Here is a 17,672-nt window from a genome sequence, read left to right as displayed (position 1 = left end):
TCCCTGGAGTGGGAAGATGGAGCAGGACGGGACCCTGGCAACACCCCTCCCATCATGGCTTCCTTGGTCCCTGCAGGGGGGCACTGGCCTCTGTCCACATCCTCCTGTCCCGCCTCCAAAGGGCGCCACTCACCTGTGCCGTCTCTTCCTCCGGGACCCAGAATCGGACCTGTAGGGCCATAAAAGTGTTCTCTTGAGCATGCCTGGGGTGGCCTGAGGACAGGCTCTGCACAGCCTTGGTCATGGCAGGGGTGGGGCGGCGGAAGTGAGAGGAGGCCCCTGGGGAGGGAGGGTACCTGTCTCGGCGGTGTTTCTTCACATTCTTCTTCCTCTTGCGCAGGGGTGAGGAGCTCCCACAGCTGCGGACACAGTGGAGGTGGGGGTCTAGTGAACTGGGGCCCTGGGATGAGGGGCGGTGGAAATGGCTGGGGAACCCCGGGTGCCTGGGGCCTCAAAGCTGGAAAGGGGATTCCAGGGCTTGAAGCCAACTGCCATTGTACAGAATGAACCGAGGCCCTGAGGGTCCACAAGGTCCCTAAGGGTAGTTGATGGAGCTGCCTGTGTTGTCCCCTCGTCACCTTTCCAGCCTTCTGGGCATTGTGAGCGAGGACTGTTTCAAACCCAAAGGTTAGAGGCTCCAATGATGGAATTTCTGGCCTCTGTGGGGAAAAGCTGGCATGTTGGCTGTGTCCAGGGTCCAGGCCCTGAGGTGGCAGGTCTCCAGCCTCTGGGGGATGGCCTTGGACTCTCTCCCACCCACAGACATCCTCTCCAGGCCCAGCCCGTCCATCCCTGACCCGCCTTCATTACTGACCTGCACTCGGAGTCTAGTCTCCTCTTTTTGCTGAGGGCCGGGGGAGAAAGAAGGGGAGACAGACAATTGGGCGGTGTTAGCTGGGGCCCCAGACATTGGCCAGGGCCTCACTTAGCACAGGGGAGAAGGCACATAGAGACGGGGAGCCGCAGATGACACCAGCCAAACCCCTCCTCCCCTGGCCACTCAAGCTGGTGGTGGAGGCAGGAGCCCTGGGGAGGGCGCTGGGGGATGAAGAGCAGGTGGACCGAGGCGGGGGGGCTAGGTCAGTGTGTCCAGTTCTGGGGCAGGTGAGTGCCAGTGGTGGGGGTGAGTACTCAGTGGGGGGAGGGGCCTGGTGAAGGGGAGGGGTTCTTGGGGGGGCAGCGCAGTGAAGGGGAGGGATTCAGTAAGGGCAGAGGGATTCAGCGAGGGGCGGGGCCCACAGTGAAGCGTTGGTGCCTTGCCAGCCGAGGGATGGGCACCTGGGGGCCCCACCGTTCTCCTCCCGTCCCCCGCTGGCCGGTGGCAGCTCTCACCGGCTTCTCCGGTGGCCGCCTTTCTTTTTCTTCTTCTTCTTGGGAGGGGGCGACGCCGAGCTGCTGGACCAGTGCTTGGTCCTGGGTGAGAAGGGGCGGGGGGTGGGGGTGGGGCAGAAGTGAGGGGGGAGGGGTGGCCCCATCTGCCCCCCGCCTCCCCCCCGCCGCGGCGGGCGCTGACCTGTACCCCCGGTGCCCCCGGTAGCAGGCGGCCGGGCAGCCGCAGTCCACCGGGCCGTCGTCCTCGTCGAAGGGCGCGTACTCCAGGCCCGGCTCGGTGCCCTCGATCAGCCGCGGGGTCTCCGCCACGCTGCCGGCGACAGGGACGCTCAGCACCCGCCACCGCGGCCCGGCCTTCCGGCGGCCCCTTTCTCCGCGCGGCGCACTGGGGCCTGGCCGGGCGGCAAGGTCGGAATGCGCCGGCACCCGGGTCTGGGGCCCCGACCTTTAGAGGGTAAGGCGGGGATCTGGGGAACCCGACCGGGAGCCTCCCTTACAGGGCCCCAGCCTCAACGATGCTATATTTTGTCCCCATCCTCAACGATGCCATATTTTGCAAAAGAGAAAGAAGAGTACGGAGCCCTGCCCCCTCACTTAGCCCTCCTCCTTCTAAGTTCTCACCCTCTGGGAGCCCCCTCCTCCTTAGTGAGGCCCCTCCCCTCGCCGAGGCCCCTCCCGACACTGATTCTTTGTCCCTCAGTCCCATTCAATGCGCCCCAGTCCCCCCCACTGAGCCCCCTCTTCCCTCGTTGAGCCCCTTTCACTGATCCCTGCAGCCTTAACCCCAGCGTCCTATTTCAGAGCCCCCGTCCCCTCCCCAGCTCCCCTTTTCCCTCACTGAGCCCCGCTTTCTCAGAGAGCCCCTTCCCCCTGTCTTAGCTGCCCCCTCTCTGATATCTGTCCGTCCTTAATCCCGCGGTCCCTGAGCCCCCTCCCCTGCCGGAGTGCCTCCCACCGGCCCCTGCTGCATCTCTGAAATATTCATAGCCTCTCCTCGCCCTCCTCTCTGCAGCCTCCGGAGGCCTGGCGGCTCTTCTCCCGCTGCCAGGCTGTCATCAATCACTGCCCGGTGGCAGTCGGCACAGGCCTCTGCACTCTGCCCGTCCCCCATGCTCCCCATCCATCTTGCCGAGCTCTCCGCTTCGCTCAGCAGGGACCGCGTCATCTCGTCTCCGCTACCGGCTGAGGAGCCCCCAGCCATCTTCTGCCACAGATGTTTGCTCCCTGCGGGCACTTGGAAGAGTGGAGATTCTTCCTAAAGGCCGCTGGGCTTAAGGCAAGAGCAGGAACTTTGAAGCTGCAGATGTGCCCTCATTATGTGCTGTCCCTGAGTCACTGTGTGACCCAGTGCCTGTCACGCTCCCTCTCTGAGCCTCTTCTCCAAGATGAGAATGCTAATTAAGTCATAGCGTTGTTGGGACAGTTCACTGAGGTCCCAGATGCTGTGTAACTTTGTTTTTTATTGAACACGCCCGGACATAACCCTCCAAAGGCCCAGCTCCAGGGTGATGCCCGCCCCCACCCACATCTTCCATTTTTCATTCCGTGCTGGCTCAGACCGTGCCCCTCCCAGATGGCGGCTCAGCCCTGGTTTCACCGGGCTCATCTTTTTCCTGCCCAGAGCGAGGGAGGCCAGGGCTTGGATGGCAGAGCATTAAGAACGTGACATAAGCTTTGGATTCACACAGACAGGTCTGAATTCAGGCATGACCGCGCTCACTGCGCCTCCAGCTCCTTATCTATACAACGAGGAAAAGAATATCCCAGCTTTGAGGAGAGGATTAAGTAAGATTCTATGAAGCTCCTGACATGAGGCCTGGCCCGCGACTGTTGTCCTGCACACACGGTCACCATTGCTAGATGGAGGGACCTCTGTCAGACACTCACACACCAACACCTGCTCTTCCAGGGAGAAAAGCGGTTTTGACACATGAAAGAGAAACAGAGCAAGGAAGGTAGATCACAGCCACAAGGTGAAAGAATTTTCAGGGACACATCTCCAGCAGAGCACCCACTAAGCAGCTCTTTGAAGACTGATTTTTGGATTTGAATAAAAAAGAATGTAACCCATATCTGACAGGGTTCGCTAGCCTTGAGGCTCATGTCAAGAATGTCATTTGGATCCCGAACACTATCCTGGCCCTGGCAGCCTAGAAGTCACACAGGTGTGATGGGAGGTGTTTCTGGGGTGATGGAGGCTCACGTCATTCCCCTGCCCCTGCAGAGCCAAACACCCACACATCCCTTCATTCAAACTTCTCTGCTCTTCCCCGTGCTCCTCTTCCCGAAGCCAGTGGCCTCCTACTTCCTGTCCCTGAAATCTCCAACTCCTGGGCCTGTCCCAGGGCCCATTGCCCACCCCCCCCACAGCCCTCAGCCACACAAACGCCTGACACATAAAACGCAGTCTTTAGCAAAACTGAAGGGCACCACAAACATCGTGTGGGTGAGCCAGTGGGAGGAGGGAGCTTCCGTTTATCCTAACACAAAAATGATGAAGGTTATTTACAAAATAAAACAGCTCAGTTTGGGCCCTGCCTTCTGCAGGAATCCTTCCTTGCCTCCTAATATCCGAGGTGGGTTAGCCACTGAATACAGGCCCTCACTGGGCCCTCCTCATTGTGCTGGCTGCACCCCTAGAGACATCTTTCCTTTCTACCTCTGTCCCAGGGACAGCGCTCCCTCCCCTCTGCCCCATCCTCCCTCCCTGGGACCTTATCATTTGACCTCTCTCACTTTCCAGTCCTTTCTGGGAGGTTGATCTTGTCTGCTGGGAGCACTGGAAGACAGGGGTGGGGAGATCCAGGCTCAGGGAGATGCACAAGGTTTCAGAACCTTCTGGTAAGACTTTGCCTGGCAGTTCCAGGGGTATAAATGGGCCTATGCTGAGGCCTCTCTTGCTGGTTTTATGCAGCTGGTACCGTTATGTCCACTTTGCAGGCTCTCCCAGGGCTAGAACACTGGGTTCTCCTGTCCTGACCTTCCTGGCTGATAATAACACTAATAAGAATGTTCTCTAATGTTTAGATGGCTCTCCACAGTTCAAATCCCACTCAGAACCAGTTCCTGATTTAGAGAAATTTGCACGCCCCCACTTCACAGATGAGAAAACTGAGGCCCAGAAAGGGAAAGGAACATCTCCTATTTTGGGGGACCTTTGATTAAGAATGTAAGTTCACCTATGCAGTTGGCTTTGAGAATTCATGTGCAAACAGGACGGCCCTTGACTCTGCTGGCTGGGCTTCCCTGCTGTGGATGTTAGCTCAGCCGTCCCCTCCCTGCTCTGTAGACACAGTTGTGGGTGTGTGCACTGAATTCTAGATTTGTTTAGCATTTCCTGCTCTTAAGTTCACGTTTGTTAGTTAGTTTACTCCTCACCATGACTGTGGAATAGGCAGGGGAGGCATTCCTCCCCTGTGACAGAACGAACTGAACCCCACAGAGCTGACCAAAGTAAGCCCAGCTGGAGTCCACTGCAGAGGGACCAAGGGCAAATCGAGGTTGAACCCAGCACCGCATGGAACACCTGTTGGACAGGCTTCCCAGGAGGGGCTCCGACCTGGGAAGAGACTGCCAGCCACATGCTCTTCCTCCTGACAGCAGTTTCGCTAATTAACTGGTTCTGTTTCCCATTTGCCAGGAGCCTAATGGCCAATTGACAGATGAATGAATCCAGACAGAAGAGGAGGAGGATTCCAGGCAAAGGGGCTGCCCTCTCCGTTCACTCACTCAGCCTGTGTGCCAGGCCTGCCTGGGGCCGGGGGGAGGGGGCAGGGGTGGCAGGAACAAGGGCCTCTCCTGCCTCATCAGGCCTGGGGCCTCTCCTGTAGCTCCTCACAGCACAGGGCAAAAATATGACAAGTGCATATGATACTAATCTAAGGCAGGTGCCGCGTGCTGTTCTGAACACTTTACATATATTTATCTCATTCAGTCATTTAATACTCAACAAGCCTCTGATGTGGGTATCATCACTGATATCCTCATAGCAAAAATATGAGGCATGGAGAGGTCACACTATGTATAAAATTAGACACATGGAAAAAAAAAAACACTGGCATTTGCTCATTGTTTTAGGAAGTAGCATATGAATGTCGTTTTCCAGAAACCCTCTCTCCCAAACATTTTGTTATATTACATAACTATGAAAACAATTATTCTTTTTTTAAAGTATCCAGAGTAAACTTTAATGGTTCTGCGCTCTTACAAACCAAGATGCAATATAATCTTATGTCCATATATGGGATGTGCATTATATAGTGATGAAAACAATTATTCTTAAAGGTTGTCTATTAAAGTGAAAAAAAGAACAAAGAGCTGATAACAGACATAGAAGTAAAGAAAACATTGTATATATCCCAAAGAGGAGAAGATTTTACTTTTATCCCAGGAATAAAGTGGTTTTTAGAGGCAGCCTTGAATGATGGGGTATATTCGAACCCGTGCACAAGGGTGTTTCCGGCTGAGGGCCCAGGATGAGCAAAGGCGTGGAAGTGAGAATGCGCAGGACATGGCTGCGAGCTGCCAGCAGGTCGGGCTGGCTACTGCGTGATACTGGGAGTGGGAAGCCAGGCTGGGTCTAGAGTGTGGAGAGCCTTGAGTGTCAGGCCAGGGAATCCATATTGGATTGCCTGGAGGGTGGGGAACCACAGAAGTTTTCTGGGGCAAAATAGGACTCCCCACATGAATCAGTTTCCAGACAAAAGCATGTCCTCTCTCAGTGTCTCTGGGACCACACTCTCCATCACTTCTCTCCCAGATTAGAGTGCCAGCTGCCCCACTGTTTTCCTTGTAGTTTCACCCATCTGATCCATCTGCCAAAGGAGAAAGCCCCTGAACACCTGTCTGACCACATCATACCTCTCAAAAACCTTCCACCGGGCTTCCCTGGTGGCGCAGTGGTTAAGGATCTGCCTGCCAATGCAGGGGACACGGGTTCGAGCCCTGGTCTGGGAAGATCCCACATGCTCGTGGAGCGACTAGGCCCATGAGCCACAACTACTGAGCCTGCGCGTCTGGAGCCTGTGCCCTGCAACAAGAGAGGCCGCGACAGTGAGAGGCCCGCGCACCGCGATGAAGAGTGGCCCCTGCTTGCCGCAACCAGAGAAAGCCCTCGCACAGAAACAAAGACCCAACACAGCCAAAAATAAATAAATAAATAAATAAATAAATATTCTTAAAAAAAAAAAAAAAAAAAATCCTTCCACTGGCTCCTACCATCTATGGGATCACACCCAGAACACCGCAGTATGATGTTCTGGTGTCCAGGGTGGAGAGTAGACTGGAGGGGACTACTCCATGATCTCAGACTTCCAGCCTCCAGAACAGTGAAAAATAAGTTTCTGTTGTAGATCAAGGCACCCAGTTTACGGTGCTGTGTTATAGCAGCCCGAGGTGCCTAAGACAGTGGTGGTGATCATCCAGTGGTGATGCACGTCTGCTGTGTGCCAGCCACTACTCCTCACACTTACAGTCACTGTTTCAGTTAATTTCCTCTACAATCCTTTGAGGATGGTACTAATATCTGCATTTTTTAAGTAAAGAACTGAAGGCCCACAGAAATCAAGGACCTACCCAAGTCACACAGCTGGGGTGTGGTGGAGCTGGGATACAGAGCTCAGGGGGTTAATACTGAACTTAGAGGTTAAGACAGGTGGGGTGTCTGATGCCAGAGCACACACTCTCCCTCCACTAGCCTGTACTCTGAACTAAGAACTGAAGACCTGGTCGGATGGCAGGTCCACAAGAAGGCATATGACCAATCTGTTGCTAGCCCTCTGTCACCTCTCTGCCTCTGGCCTTGGGTTCAGCACCACAAACAACTCTTCCCAGCCCGGGAGTAATCCAGGCCACCGTCACTGCTGCAATCACTGTTTGCAACGCTATTTTCATACCATTTTGGCTGCCTGAGCTAGAAGAAGGCTTCTGGTCTCATCCCTTCCCTGTGTAAAGGAGGAAACTGAGGCTTTGGGGGAGATTGGGCAAACCACACTGTTTTAGGCACCAGGGATACAGCAGTAAACAAAACTGATAACGAACTTGTCCTCAATGTCTTCTAATATTCTAGTAGGATCCCAGGACCCTGCCAAGTCTATATTCTCCTCTGCTTCCAGAGCAGGAGTCCTCCTTGACTGTCAAGTCTTCCTGACACTGCCTCTTCCGAGGAACCCTTCCTGACCGACCACCCTAGCCTGTCTCTCTTCCCCCACCAAACATGCACAGAGCTTGAGACTAAGTTGTTCAAGTGGCCACCTTGTTGCTTCTTGTCCGTGGCTACCAGTAATTCCTGGTTTCAGGTTGGAGGTTTGTGTTTCCACCCAGGGAGCAGGGGCACTCTTTCCCTCCCCCCACCCCCGCCCCCCTCATAGCACTAGCGCAGGGTTCGGCATACAGCACAGACCCTCAAGGACATTCCTTCTGATGATGGACACTGCAACCTCTCCATGACATCCTTCCCAATGTGTCCCAGTTCTTAATTGCATCATTCATTCATTCATTCCAGGAAAGAGAAGATCAGGACTTCTGGAAAAGACTTGGGAGTCATCCACTAAGAGGAGAGCGTTCCAGCTGGGGGATGGATGAGATTCCCCAGGAAGAAGAGGGAAGGCAGACCTGGGGAAGAGACCTGAGGACATGACAGATCCTTCGGGGGAGCCAACATCTGAGAAGTGGGCAGGAGTGAGGGAGGAGCAGAAGGCATCAGAGGGGTAGGAGGAAACTCACAAAGAACTGAATCTTGGAAGCCAGGGGGAAAAGCAGGTTTCCACTGGGGAAGTACAGTGGTGGCATGTGCCAGAGAGAGGCCAGGCCTGCAGAGGAGCCCGGACCGTGCTCAGTAGGGCTCAGGCAGCCACAGCCCAAGCAGGTCACCGGAGTCATGGGGGCAAGAAGCCAGAGCTCCATGGCTTGAGGAAGTGGAGACAACGTGTACCACGTGCTCTGCAGAAATGTGGTGGAAAAAGGAGAGAAACATGTGGGCTGGAAGCTGGAGGAGACGGTAGAATTGAGGAAGGACACGGAGTAGATTAAGAAGGCGCCCAGGAGAGGGCAGGCAGGATGGCAGGTTTGGGCTGGAGGAGCGGTTATAGCTGGAAGGGCCCAGAGAAGGTGGCAAAGGTAGCTTCCGGACGAGGCCTCCCGCCCTCACACTGGATGGAAGAGGAAAGCGTGGCTGACTTTCCAGAGGAGCCCTGGGGGGAACTGGGGGGACACAGGTCAGAAAGGCAGGACCTGGTGGGTTTGGAGGTGGTGCGGGCAGCAGCGGGAGCATCTGGTTGTCAGGAGGTTTGAGAAGGGAAGGGAGGGAGGGATTCGCCCTGCTTGGTGGTGGTGGGAACCTTTGGGCATCAGTGAGGTGGGCACAGCAGTTGCTGAGGGGTGCTGTGGGTTCTGGGAAGCTGGAGAGAAGGAGGTGGTGGTGGTATGACTTCTTCCCACCTCCGGGGAGGAGAGAGCAGGCCCGCTGAGCCAGGCTCCCCCAGATCACCCATGAGCCCCCCACAAACCCGAGGCTGCCGTGACTCTGCTTCTTCTTTTTTTCTTTTTTCTTTTTGGCCGTGCTGTGCAGCACGTGGGACCTTAGTTCCCTGACCAGGGATCGAACCCGCGCCCCCTGCAGTGGAAGCGCGGAGTCCTAACCACTGGACCTCCAGGGAAGCCCCCCTGACTGCTTCTGCTCCTACTCCAGCCAGAGAGGTGAGGTTAAGCGGGGTTAGGAGGGGAACCTCCCCACCCCGGGAGCCCCCAGCAGTCTAGAATTTCTGCAGAAAGGGCTTCCCTGCTGCCCATTGAGGTCCATCTACTCCTGCCATGCTGTTTGCCCTCAAGACAACGGCAACAGGAAAATCGCTCAGAAGGTGCTGCTGTCGTTTTACTTTTGTGCCAGTAAAGGTGCACAGGGACTTAGGGACCCAGCAAGAGGCCATCAGCCAGCCATGCCTGGACACTTGCAATCCCCGCCCTCCTACAGCAGCTGCGCCATTTCATATGGTTTTGAGTGGCTGACGGTTCTCCTGTAATCTGAGACAAATTCGGCCTCCCTATAACTTCCCTGTTTGATCCCAAGCCCACCCGGGGGGCCACAGCACCCCGGTGCTCCTCCTGTCCTGTGACAGCTGCAGAGATGTGACTGCCGCAGAGCCCGTGCTCTCTGTACCCGATAAGCCTTTGGCTACGCCAGCAATGGCACTTGGTGCCTTAGTCCTTATTCTCCAGAGTCTGTGCTTGCTCTGGAGGCCACTTCATAGGTGGTAGTAGTTGGGGCAGAGAGACTAGCCTCTCCGCCACTGACAACACTAGGGTGAGAACATTTCTCAAGTTCCTGATCCGCAGCCCAGGATTCCCTGAGCTGAGATCTGGGGTGCCTCCCCTACCGCTGGGCGATAGATAGAACCCAGGACACAGGGGGAGGGCCTCGGGGATGCCCAGGTGCCCAGCGGCTCCGGCTAGCGCCCCGGGCCAGGCCAGAGCTTCCAGTGGACAAGACCCATGCCCTCTCCTCCTCCTCCTCTTTCTCCCCCGCTCCAGCCCCGACCAACTTAGGGAGCCCTGGGAAAGGCCCCTCTGGCCCCCCGCTGCTGCCTGAGCCTGCACTCTCCCTGTGCCCTGCCCCCACCCAGGCAGCACTCACACGTGGCCCCCAGGCCGGTCCTCCCTGGTGAGCATTCCCTCCTTCTCCATCAGCATCTGCCGGAAAGTCCTGACCTTCTGCCGGGTCTCCTCCTCTGAGTACCTGTGGGGCACAGGGAAGATGAGAACTGCTGTCTTGGCTTTGGTTTTCTCCCGACCTGCCCGCCCCCCAGCCCATCCCCCCAGCCCTCAGTCATGTGGGCACTTTCCAGCTTGCAACGACCTGTCCAAGGTCACACCACCACCAAGATTCTCAGTGCTCAAGGCCTACCCGTTTTGCACCAATTCAGCCAACCAATCAACTAAAACAAACTACCAGCCAAACAAACACATAAACTAAAGGAAGTGTTGTTCCCAGAAGTGGGGAGACCCACCAGGGGAGACAGGGCCCTTCCTCCTGGCCCTCCCCCACCCCAGGGCAGGCCTTCCTCCCACGTCCAGGCTGCAGTCATTCTCTGGAGACATTTTAGGGGACAAGTGAGACCCCTGGCCTTGACACATACATGGCCTTTTCTGCTTTCCTGGCCTCAAGGACCTGTGATCCTCACAATAGCCTGGGGAGATTCCCAGCGCATCCCCACCTCTGCAAGGTCTAGGCTGCCCGGTGGCTGGCCCAGGATCCCAGGGGTAGATCCATTGCTTCCCAGCTTGGGATGGGGGGTGGATGAAGTCTGGGCCTTGGATGGAAGCTCTCGACTTCTCTACTCCGCTCTCCTTCCCTCCCTGAGGCTAGGGACCAAAGCCCAGAATTATCTACCCCTCATCCTTGTTCCCACACCCTGGGCTTGGTTGTAACCTCTCTCACACCACCACTGTGACAGCTGCCCTGGTCTCTCAGCCCATGTCCATGCTGCTCCCGGGGTGGGGGGGCTCTGTGCTCACCCAGTCCCCCGCCCTGTGCCCAGCACACGCAGCTGTCCAGTGGATGCTGCTGATTGAGTCTTGGGGTCCCAGGCTCCCACCCTCTCCCCTTCCTGGGCTGCAGGTCGTTGTCCTGGACAGAAAATATGGTGACCAAATAGGAACCGGGGTCCCATCTTCTTTGTCATCTGATCATCCACCCTCTGTGCACACAGCAGGCCCAGCCCTCCCCACTCAGCCGTCCATGAAAATGGTACATTGTTCCCTCTCAGGGACCCCATCTCTTTTCTCCTTCCTTCCTCTCCTTCAGCAAGCATTTGGGATTGACCCCGCCTTTTTGGAGAGCAATTTGGCAATTCTTTTCAAAAGGCTTAAAGAAAAATGAATACAGCTTTTGACTCATAAATTAACTTCCAGGTTTACTCTGCGGAGGTAACCGTGGCTAAGCACAAAGATGTGACACACGGCATGTTTACAGCAGGATGGATTCCCACCCTCCCACCAGGTTAGGTGTCAGCGTTTGTGTTTCCATAGCAAACCGAGCTTCCCGGTTCTTGGCAGGTGGTTCGTGTGCTACTCATCATCCGTTGACTCCTCTGCAGCTTGCACTGGCCTGGGAGTTCCCTGAGGGCAGGGACCTTGTCTGTCTGAATTGCTGTTGTGTCCCCAGCACCTGGCACCTTGCCTGCCCCATGTGGCATCCAAAAATGTTTGATAAATGAGTAGATGGTGATGGAGAGGATTGAAGAGTTCGAAGGTGGAATTTTCATTTCGGGAAGATGGCTCTGGTGGCCATGTGGCTGGAGGAGAGGGAGGCTGGCCCTGGCCTACGGCAGGGGTTCAGGGGGCAGGTGCTGAGGTCAGAGCTAGAGAGTGGGCGTGAGGATGGAGGGGGAGACGTGGACGAAATACCATCTGGTAGGGAGAATGGCTGGGGCTCGAGAACCGATTGAATATGTCGGGGGTGGGGCGGTTAGGAGGGGAGCAATACCTACTTCTTAACCATGTGTTCCCTGACCCCCAGCTGGGGTGTCACCCTCTATAGGTTTGGCCACCTCTGTGGCCCACTATAGGGAGGATTTTTTTTTCACCATTTTAACCATTTTTTTCTTTTCTTATTTTTAATTGACGTGTTGTTGATTTACAATGTTGTGTTAGTTTCAGGTGTACAGAAAAGTGATTCAGTTATATGTACACATATATATATTCTTTTTCAGCTTCTTTTCCCTTATAGGTTATTACAAAATATTGAGTCGAGTTCCCTGTGCTATACAGCAGGTCCTTCTTGGTTATCTATTTTATATATAGTAGTGTGTATATGTTAATCCCAATCTCCTAATTTACCCCTCCCCATAGGGAGGATGGAGTCCGGCCTGGCAGGGGGAGGAACCCGTCTCTTCCAACCCCCCACCGTTTCCGCAGGAGTGTGTGTGTCTCAGGTCCTGCTGTGCTGACACCACTGACCCAGCTTCACCAGCCCTGGGCCTTGGCTTGTAAGTGTCCACCTTGGTCCCTGTTGAGCATTCAGCCGGAGGTCCCTAGGCCTTGCTTGCTGAGCAGGACAGAGCCCTCGGTCACCGGGCTCTGAAGGAGGGAATCCCTCCTGCTGTAAACATCCCCTGAGTCATATCCTTGGTCCTTTTCTGATCAGTGGAGGCTCAGAGGAACTGCTTCCATCTCACCTCCTCCTCAGGAGAACAGCTTGTCATTGTCACCAGCACAGAGAAAAACAGTACCGGCCCTTCAGCACTGCCGAGCCCCCAACTCAGAGACCCCTGGGAGGGAGACACCAGCTGGCTGGGCCATCAGCAGGGGGCCTGGGACCTGGCAGGGTTGGGAAGGAGGTGGACCAAGAGCAAGGCTGGGCCAGACCCCCAGCTGTATGGGAGGGGCTTCAGGCCAGGGTCCAAGCCGCATGCCTGGGGATCTACAGAGCATGTGAAGGCTGGGAGGTGGGAGCGAAGCCCAGGATTTCATGAAGACCTGGAGCAGGATGTGTGCAGGGACTTAGGGCTCATCCCAGAGCCGGCAGGTGTAAGGCGAGGTGACTAACGCCAGCACCTGCTGTTGGGGGGCCGCTATTGCTGGACTGACCTGACTCAGGAAGACCCCTCTATGCGCCGGGGTTTCTTGCTGGGAGAAGCTGGGACCCAGGGAGGACATCTGGTTATCGGGCAAAGTGGTCTCAAGTGTGACCACCACCTGGAGTCTCCTCTCCCCTCACACCTCTCAGCTGAGGCCACAGGCATTACGAGGAGAGGCAGAAGAGCCAGGCCGTCCTGTTTTCGAATCCCAGCACCCCCACTTTCTAGCTCTGTGACCTTGGACAAGTCCGCATACTTCTCTTAGCCTGAGCCTCTACATCTGTGAAACGGGATAGTAACCTGCCTTTCAAGGTCGTCACAGGATTAAGGGAGATGATGCATATAAAGCACTTTGCGCAGTGCCTGGCACGTAGTAGGTGCTCCATAAATGGAGTTGATTGAGGATTATTTGTCCCAGAGCTGTGGGGACAAAGGGTCTAGTCGTCCCAGGCTCCCTGCCTTTTTCTACCCTAGACCCCTCCCAGGTCAGCGTGGTCCCGGGTCAGGAGTCACCTGGGCCTCTCCCCTCTGCTCTCCCAGGAGGCAAAGGCTGAGGAGAGGGAGGCTGGTATCCAAATCATCCACTCCCTGCGGATGTGGCAGCACCTGCCAACTTAAGGCCACGCAGGAGGCCTGGCTGGCTAAAAGTTAAGGGCTTGGACAGGGGAAGCGGGTAGGCAGGGCAAGGCTGCCTTTCTCAGCGCCACAGCCTACTGGCTCCGCTGCTTCCCAAGCCAGTCTGGCTCCCTCATTGCCGCTTCACTCTTCGGGAAGGATGTGCCAAAGTCATTTTTGCTTGGGGACTTCCTGGGTTGCCCTCTGGGGCTGGGGTGGGGGGAGGGGACAATGCATTTCTTTTTTTTTTTTAAATTTGGCTGCGTCGGGTCTTCACTGCTGCACGCAGGCTTTCTCCAGTTGCGCGAGTGGGGGCTACTCTTCGTTGCTGTGCGCGGGCTTCTTATTGCGGTGGCTTCTCTTGTTGCAGAGCACGGGCTCTAGGTGCGCGGGCTTCAGTAGTTGTGGCACTCAGGCTCAGTAGTTGTGGCTCGCGGTCTGTAGAGCGCAGGCGCAGTAGTTGTGGTGCACAGGCTTAGTTGCTCCGCGGCGTGTGGGATCTTCCCGGACCAGGGCTCGAACCCGTGTCCCCTGCATTGGCAGGCGGACGCTTAACCACTGCGCCACCAGGGAAGTCCCGACAATGCATTTTAAAAGAGGGTCCCAGCGTTGAAAATGTTTCATTCTGCCTGTCTTTGCCCAGATCCGGCATTTCCTAGATAATTACTTCCTCGGTCATTAATTTGATCTTCACCACAGCTCTGAGGGGGGTGGGTGGCCTTACTATTCCCATTTTACAGATGAGGAAACAGAACAGGGAGAGGGGAGGATTCAAAGCTCCAGACCCAGCTAGGGGCAGAGCCGTGCTCTGTCCACCTCCAGGGTCCTCATGGGAAGGGGCATGGGTAGGATGTGGGGGGATGTTTGGGGCCGGAGCTGGAGCATCACGTCACAAAGGCTGGGGGCGCTGTCCCCACCGCCAAGGTGGTTGCCGGCTGCACGTGGCGGCTGCCCAGGAAGATGACTCCGAAGGCAGCGTCAATCACCAGTGAATTAGCCGCCATCCATCAACATTAAGGAAGGGATTTCTTTTTAACAGGGCCAAAGAGTGTGTGTTCCTGTGACTAGTGGGAATATTTGTCAAATGCCTGAGAAGCTGGTAAATAAATGCGAATGACCCAGCGTTTCTAGGAATGGATATTAATGGCTGGATTTTATAACAGAGCAAAGGTCTCTAGTGTTTGTGGAGCACTTTCTGGGGATTGGCTCCGCGTGCGGGAGCGCTGCATGTCCCTCAGTCCACAGGACACTCGGAACAAGTCCCCCCCCACCTTAAAAATTTTTTTAAATTCTTATTTATATTTATTTATTTATCCCCCCCCCAACCACCACCCCGCCCCGGCTTGCGGGATCTTAGTTCCCCAACCAGGGATGGAAACCCGGGCCCTCAGCAGTGAAAGCGTGGAGTCCTAACCATTGGACGGCCAAGGAATTCCCAGAACAACTCCCTATTTAACGGGCCAGTAGCTGTGACTTGCCCAAGGTCACAGGCCAGGGCTGGAAGCCCGGGTTGCTGGGCTCCAGAGTAGCTGTGCCCTCTACCGACCGCGCAGCCGCTAAGAGATGGGGAGGGGAGGTGGATGGTAACTTGAGAGCTAGCTTTGTGGGAGACTCCAGTCTAAGGACCACTTGGAGTGAGAGCTTGGGTGGGGGAAGGGCCCCTGACGGAACACCTGGAGGCCTGATGGGTGCTTCCTAGAGAGGCGTAAGTCCTTGATGCCAGGGGACGGACACCAAGGACACGGCCAAATGCCGTCCCCCTCCACCTGAGGCTGCCCTCGTCGGATAATAAGCCTCCCAGTGCAGGGGGAGATGCAACCGGCGGGGTGGGGCGGTAGGGGAGGGAAGGTCCATGAAAGGTTGGGGCTCTGTGAGGGGGAGGGCTTTCCGAAGGGGAAGGTTCAGTGAAGAGGAAGGGGCTTAGGAAGAGGGCGGGGCTCTGTGAGGGGAAGGGTCGGGGCTTCCTGAGAGGGAGGGGGCGGGGCCCTGTGACGAGGAAGGGGCGGGGCTCTGGGAGGGGAAAGGGGTGTTTTCCTAGAATGAAGCACAGAAGGCTGGTTTTCTACTGTCCCAGTCACCCTGTTCCCCAGCCACGCCCACACTCCCTCCACTCCTCGAGTCTCCCAATTCAGCAGGATTTGCAGGTTTAATTAAGGTCTGGGACTCTCTCTGCAGAAGGATACTCCATCCGCACCCGCTACTCCACCCTGCCCCTGTGGAGCTCATTGTCTTTGGCCACATCCACAGCTCCTCAAACCTGTTTTCATTGCCAGCTGGAAGCCTCCTTACTGTCTGTCTTCAGCAGCCTTCCACCCATCCGTCCCTCTCTGCAGGGACCCTCCCCACCCCCACCTGGTCCCCACCTGGAGGTGAACACCAAGTCCCCGTGCCCCTTTCTTTTCCTACAAGCGGCCCTGCCTGGCAGCCTTGGCCCTGCCTTCCTGAGGGCCTTGGGTGGTGGTGACTATCTCTGTCTGAGCCTCAGTGTCTTCTGGGCTCCAACGGGAGAGTGAGCCTTGTCCTGGCTGCCTCTTAGGGAGCCCAGGAGGCCTGGATGAACAGACAAAGATGTGGTTTGGAAGGACTGCTGTACACAGGCTGTCTGTCCCCATGTGGCTCCAGGCCCTAATGCACTGGGCATTTCTGATTTCTCAGCTCACTGACAGTGCAAGCCTGATGGGCAGGCCCTGCTCCCCACTTTGACTCCATCAACAGCCGGCCCAGTAGTTTCAAAGTACTCAGGGCAGATGCAGAAGGGAGGCTTGGGAGTACCAGCTTTCCTTGGAGCTGCACAGATGGGAATGGCTTTGTTCTCTGTTTCTTTGCCTCTAGCTCCACGTGTGAGGGCTGTCCTGTCTCCACTGGATTTTCAGGGGGAGGTCCCTAAATCCTTACTGATTAATGCACAACCCCTCCTTCTCAGCCTGACGAACTCCTACACGTCCTTCAAGGCCCATTCAAATGTCTTCTCTCATAATCTCACCTCTGAGCTCCTGAAGCACTTGACCCTCTCCTGTCCTGTCCTATAACCATGATTCTAATCTGTTTTATGGTGGAGTTGGTTGTTAACATGTTTGTTTCCCTTCTGAGATGGGGAAGGAATAGAGGTCGGGAGGGCGGTCTTTGAGGAAGTGACTCTGATTCGGCTCTGGGGTGCAGCGTTGCCCAGCACAGTGCCTGGCACACTTGTGTGCCCCTGCGACTGGTTCTGAACTAGATAGGGTGAAACCTAAGCTTCCGGGTGTGGCTGCTGGGTGGGATTCCTTTGCTGAAACCACAGGCAGCCCTCACACATAGTAGGGGCCCATTGCGCTTTCTTGCCTGGCTGCAGCATCTGCTTGGCAGAGACGAGGCAGCTCGATCCACCCATTTTATAGAAGGGGAAACTGAGGCCTTGATTTATCATTGATGTTTACAGCCCTCTCTCCTGCACTGGGCTGGATATTTCTGGAAGGCATGGACTGTGTCTCCTTGGCTTCTGCGAATCTGAGCCCAGGTCAGAGCTTGACGTAGAGCAGGAGTTCCGGACGGCTTATTGGTAGAATAAACTAATAAATGAATGAAAGTTCGGCTGGGCTTGCAATGGTTCAGATTCTGACCTTACAGGCTCCCGGGTCCCAACGCTGGCTCCGCCCCGGCGCCGCCCTTGGTTCCCTCCACGCCCCCAGTGCCCCGCCCCGGCCCCGCCCCCTGCCGACTCACCCTTGCTCCTCCATCATCTCCTGCAGCTCCATGCACTTGAGCTCCACGCGCCGCTTGCGCTCGTGGTCCAGAATCTCGCGGTGCGCGCGCTTCACTAGGCCGGGCTCCGCGGCGCGCAGCTCCTCCTCCGCCCGCGGCCAGGCCCCCGACGAAGCGCCCGGCTGCGGAAAGCCGTTCGCCGCGTCGGGCGGGGACGGCATGCTGGCCGCCCCGTTGTTCACTGTGGAGGACATGGTGGCTGCTCCCGGAGCTGCTGGCCTCGGCCCTGCGGGGTAGACACAGACACCCGGCGGGATGGTCACTTCTCGGCCACCTGCTAAGCTCCTCTCGGCGCGGGTTAATCCTGGAGATTTAAAGGACCGCTCACGGCTCTAATCCGCTTCCCCTCATGCTGCAGAGCCGGGCTGGTGGCAGGTTTGCACCTTTGGGTCACACCCCAGGGCATGAGGG

The 17,672-nt window shown here is 56.2% G+C and overlaps 1 protein-coding gene across 1 annotated transcript in view; it reads right to left on the bottom strand.

Annotated features, from left to right (window-relative positions):
• Positions 1–17,455, bottom strand: part of SRRM3 (serine/arginine repetitive matrix 3) — a 34,431-nt gene extending 16,976 nt beyond the window's left edge. The window contains 7 exon segments of the mRNA XM_059895925.1: positions 134–169; positions 297–359; positions 815–844; positions 1,333–1,413; positions 1,514–1,642; positions 9,962–10,063; positions 17,223–17,455. Of these exon segments, the coding sequence (XP_059751908.1) occupies positions 134–169; positions 297–359; positions 815–844; positions 1,333–1,413; positions 1,514–1,642; positions 9,962–10,063; positions 17,223–17,455 (674 nt within the window).
• Positions 17,456–17,672: the final 217 nt, after the last annotated feature.

Source organism: Balaenoptera ricei, chromosome 15 (genome assembly GCF_028023285.1).
Source record: "Balaenoptera ricei isolate mBalRic1 chromosome 15, mBalRic1.hap2, whole genome shotgun sequence".
NCBI classification, from domain to species: Eukaryota; Metazoa; Chordata; class Mammalia; order Artiodactyla; family Balaenopteridae; genus Balaenoptera; species Balaenoptera ricei.
Note: the sequence above shows the minus strand (reverse complement) of the source record. Positions and strands in the feature narration are given on the sequence as shown.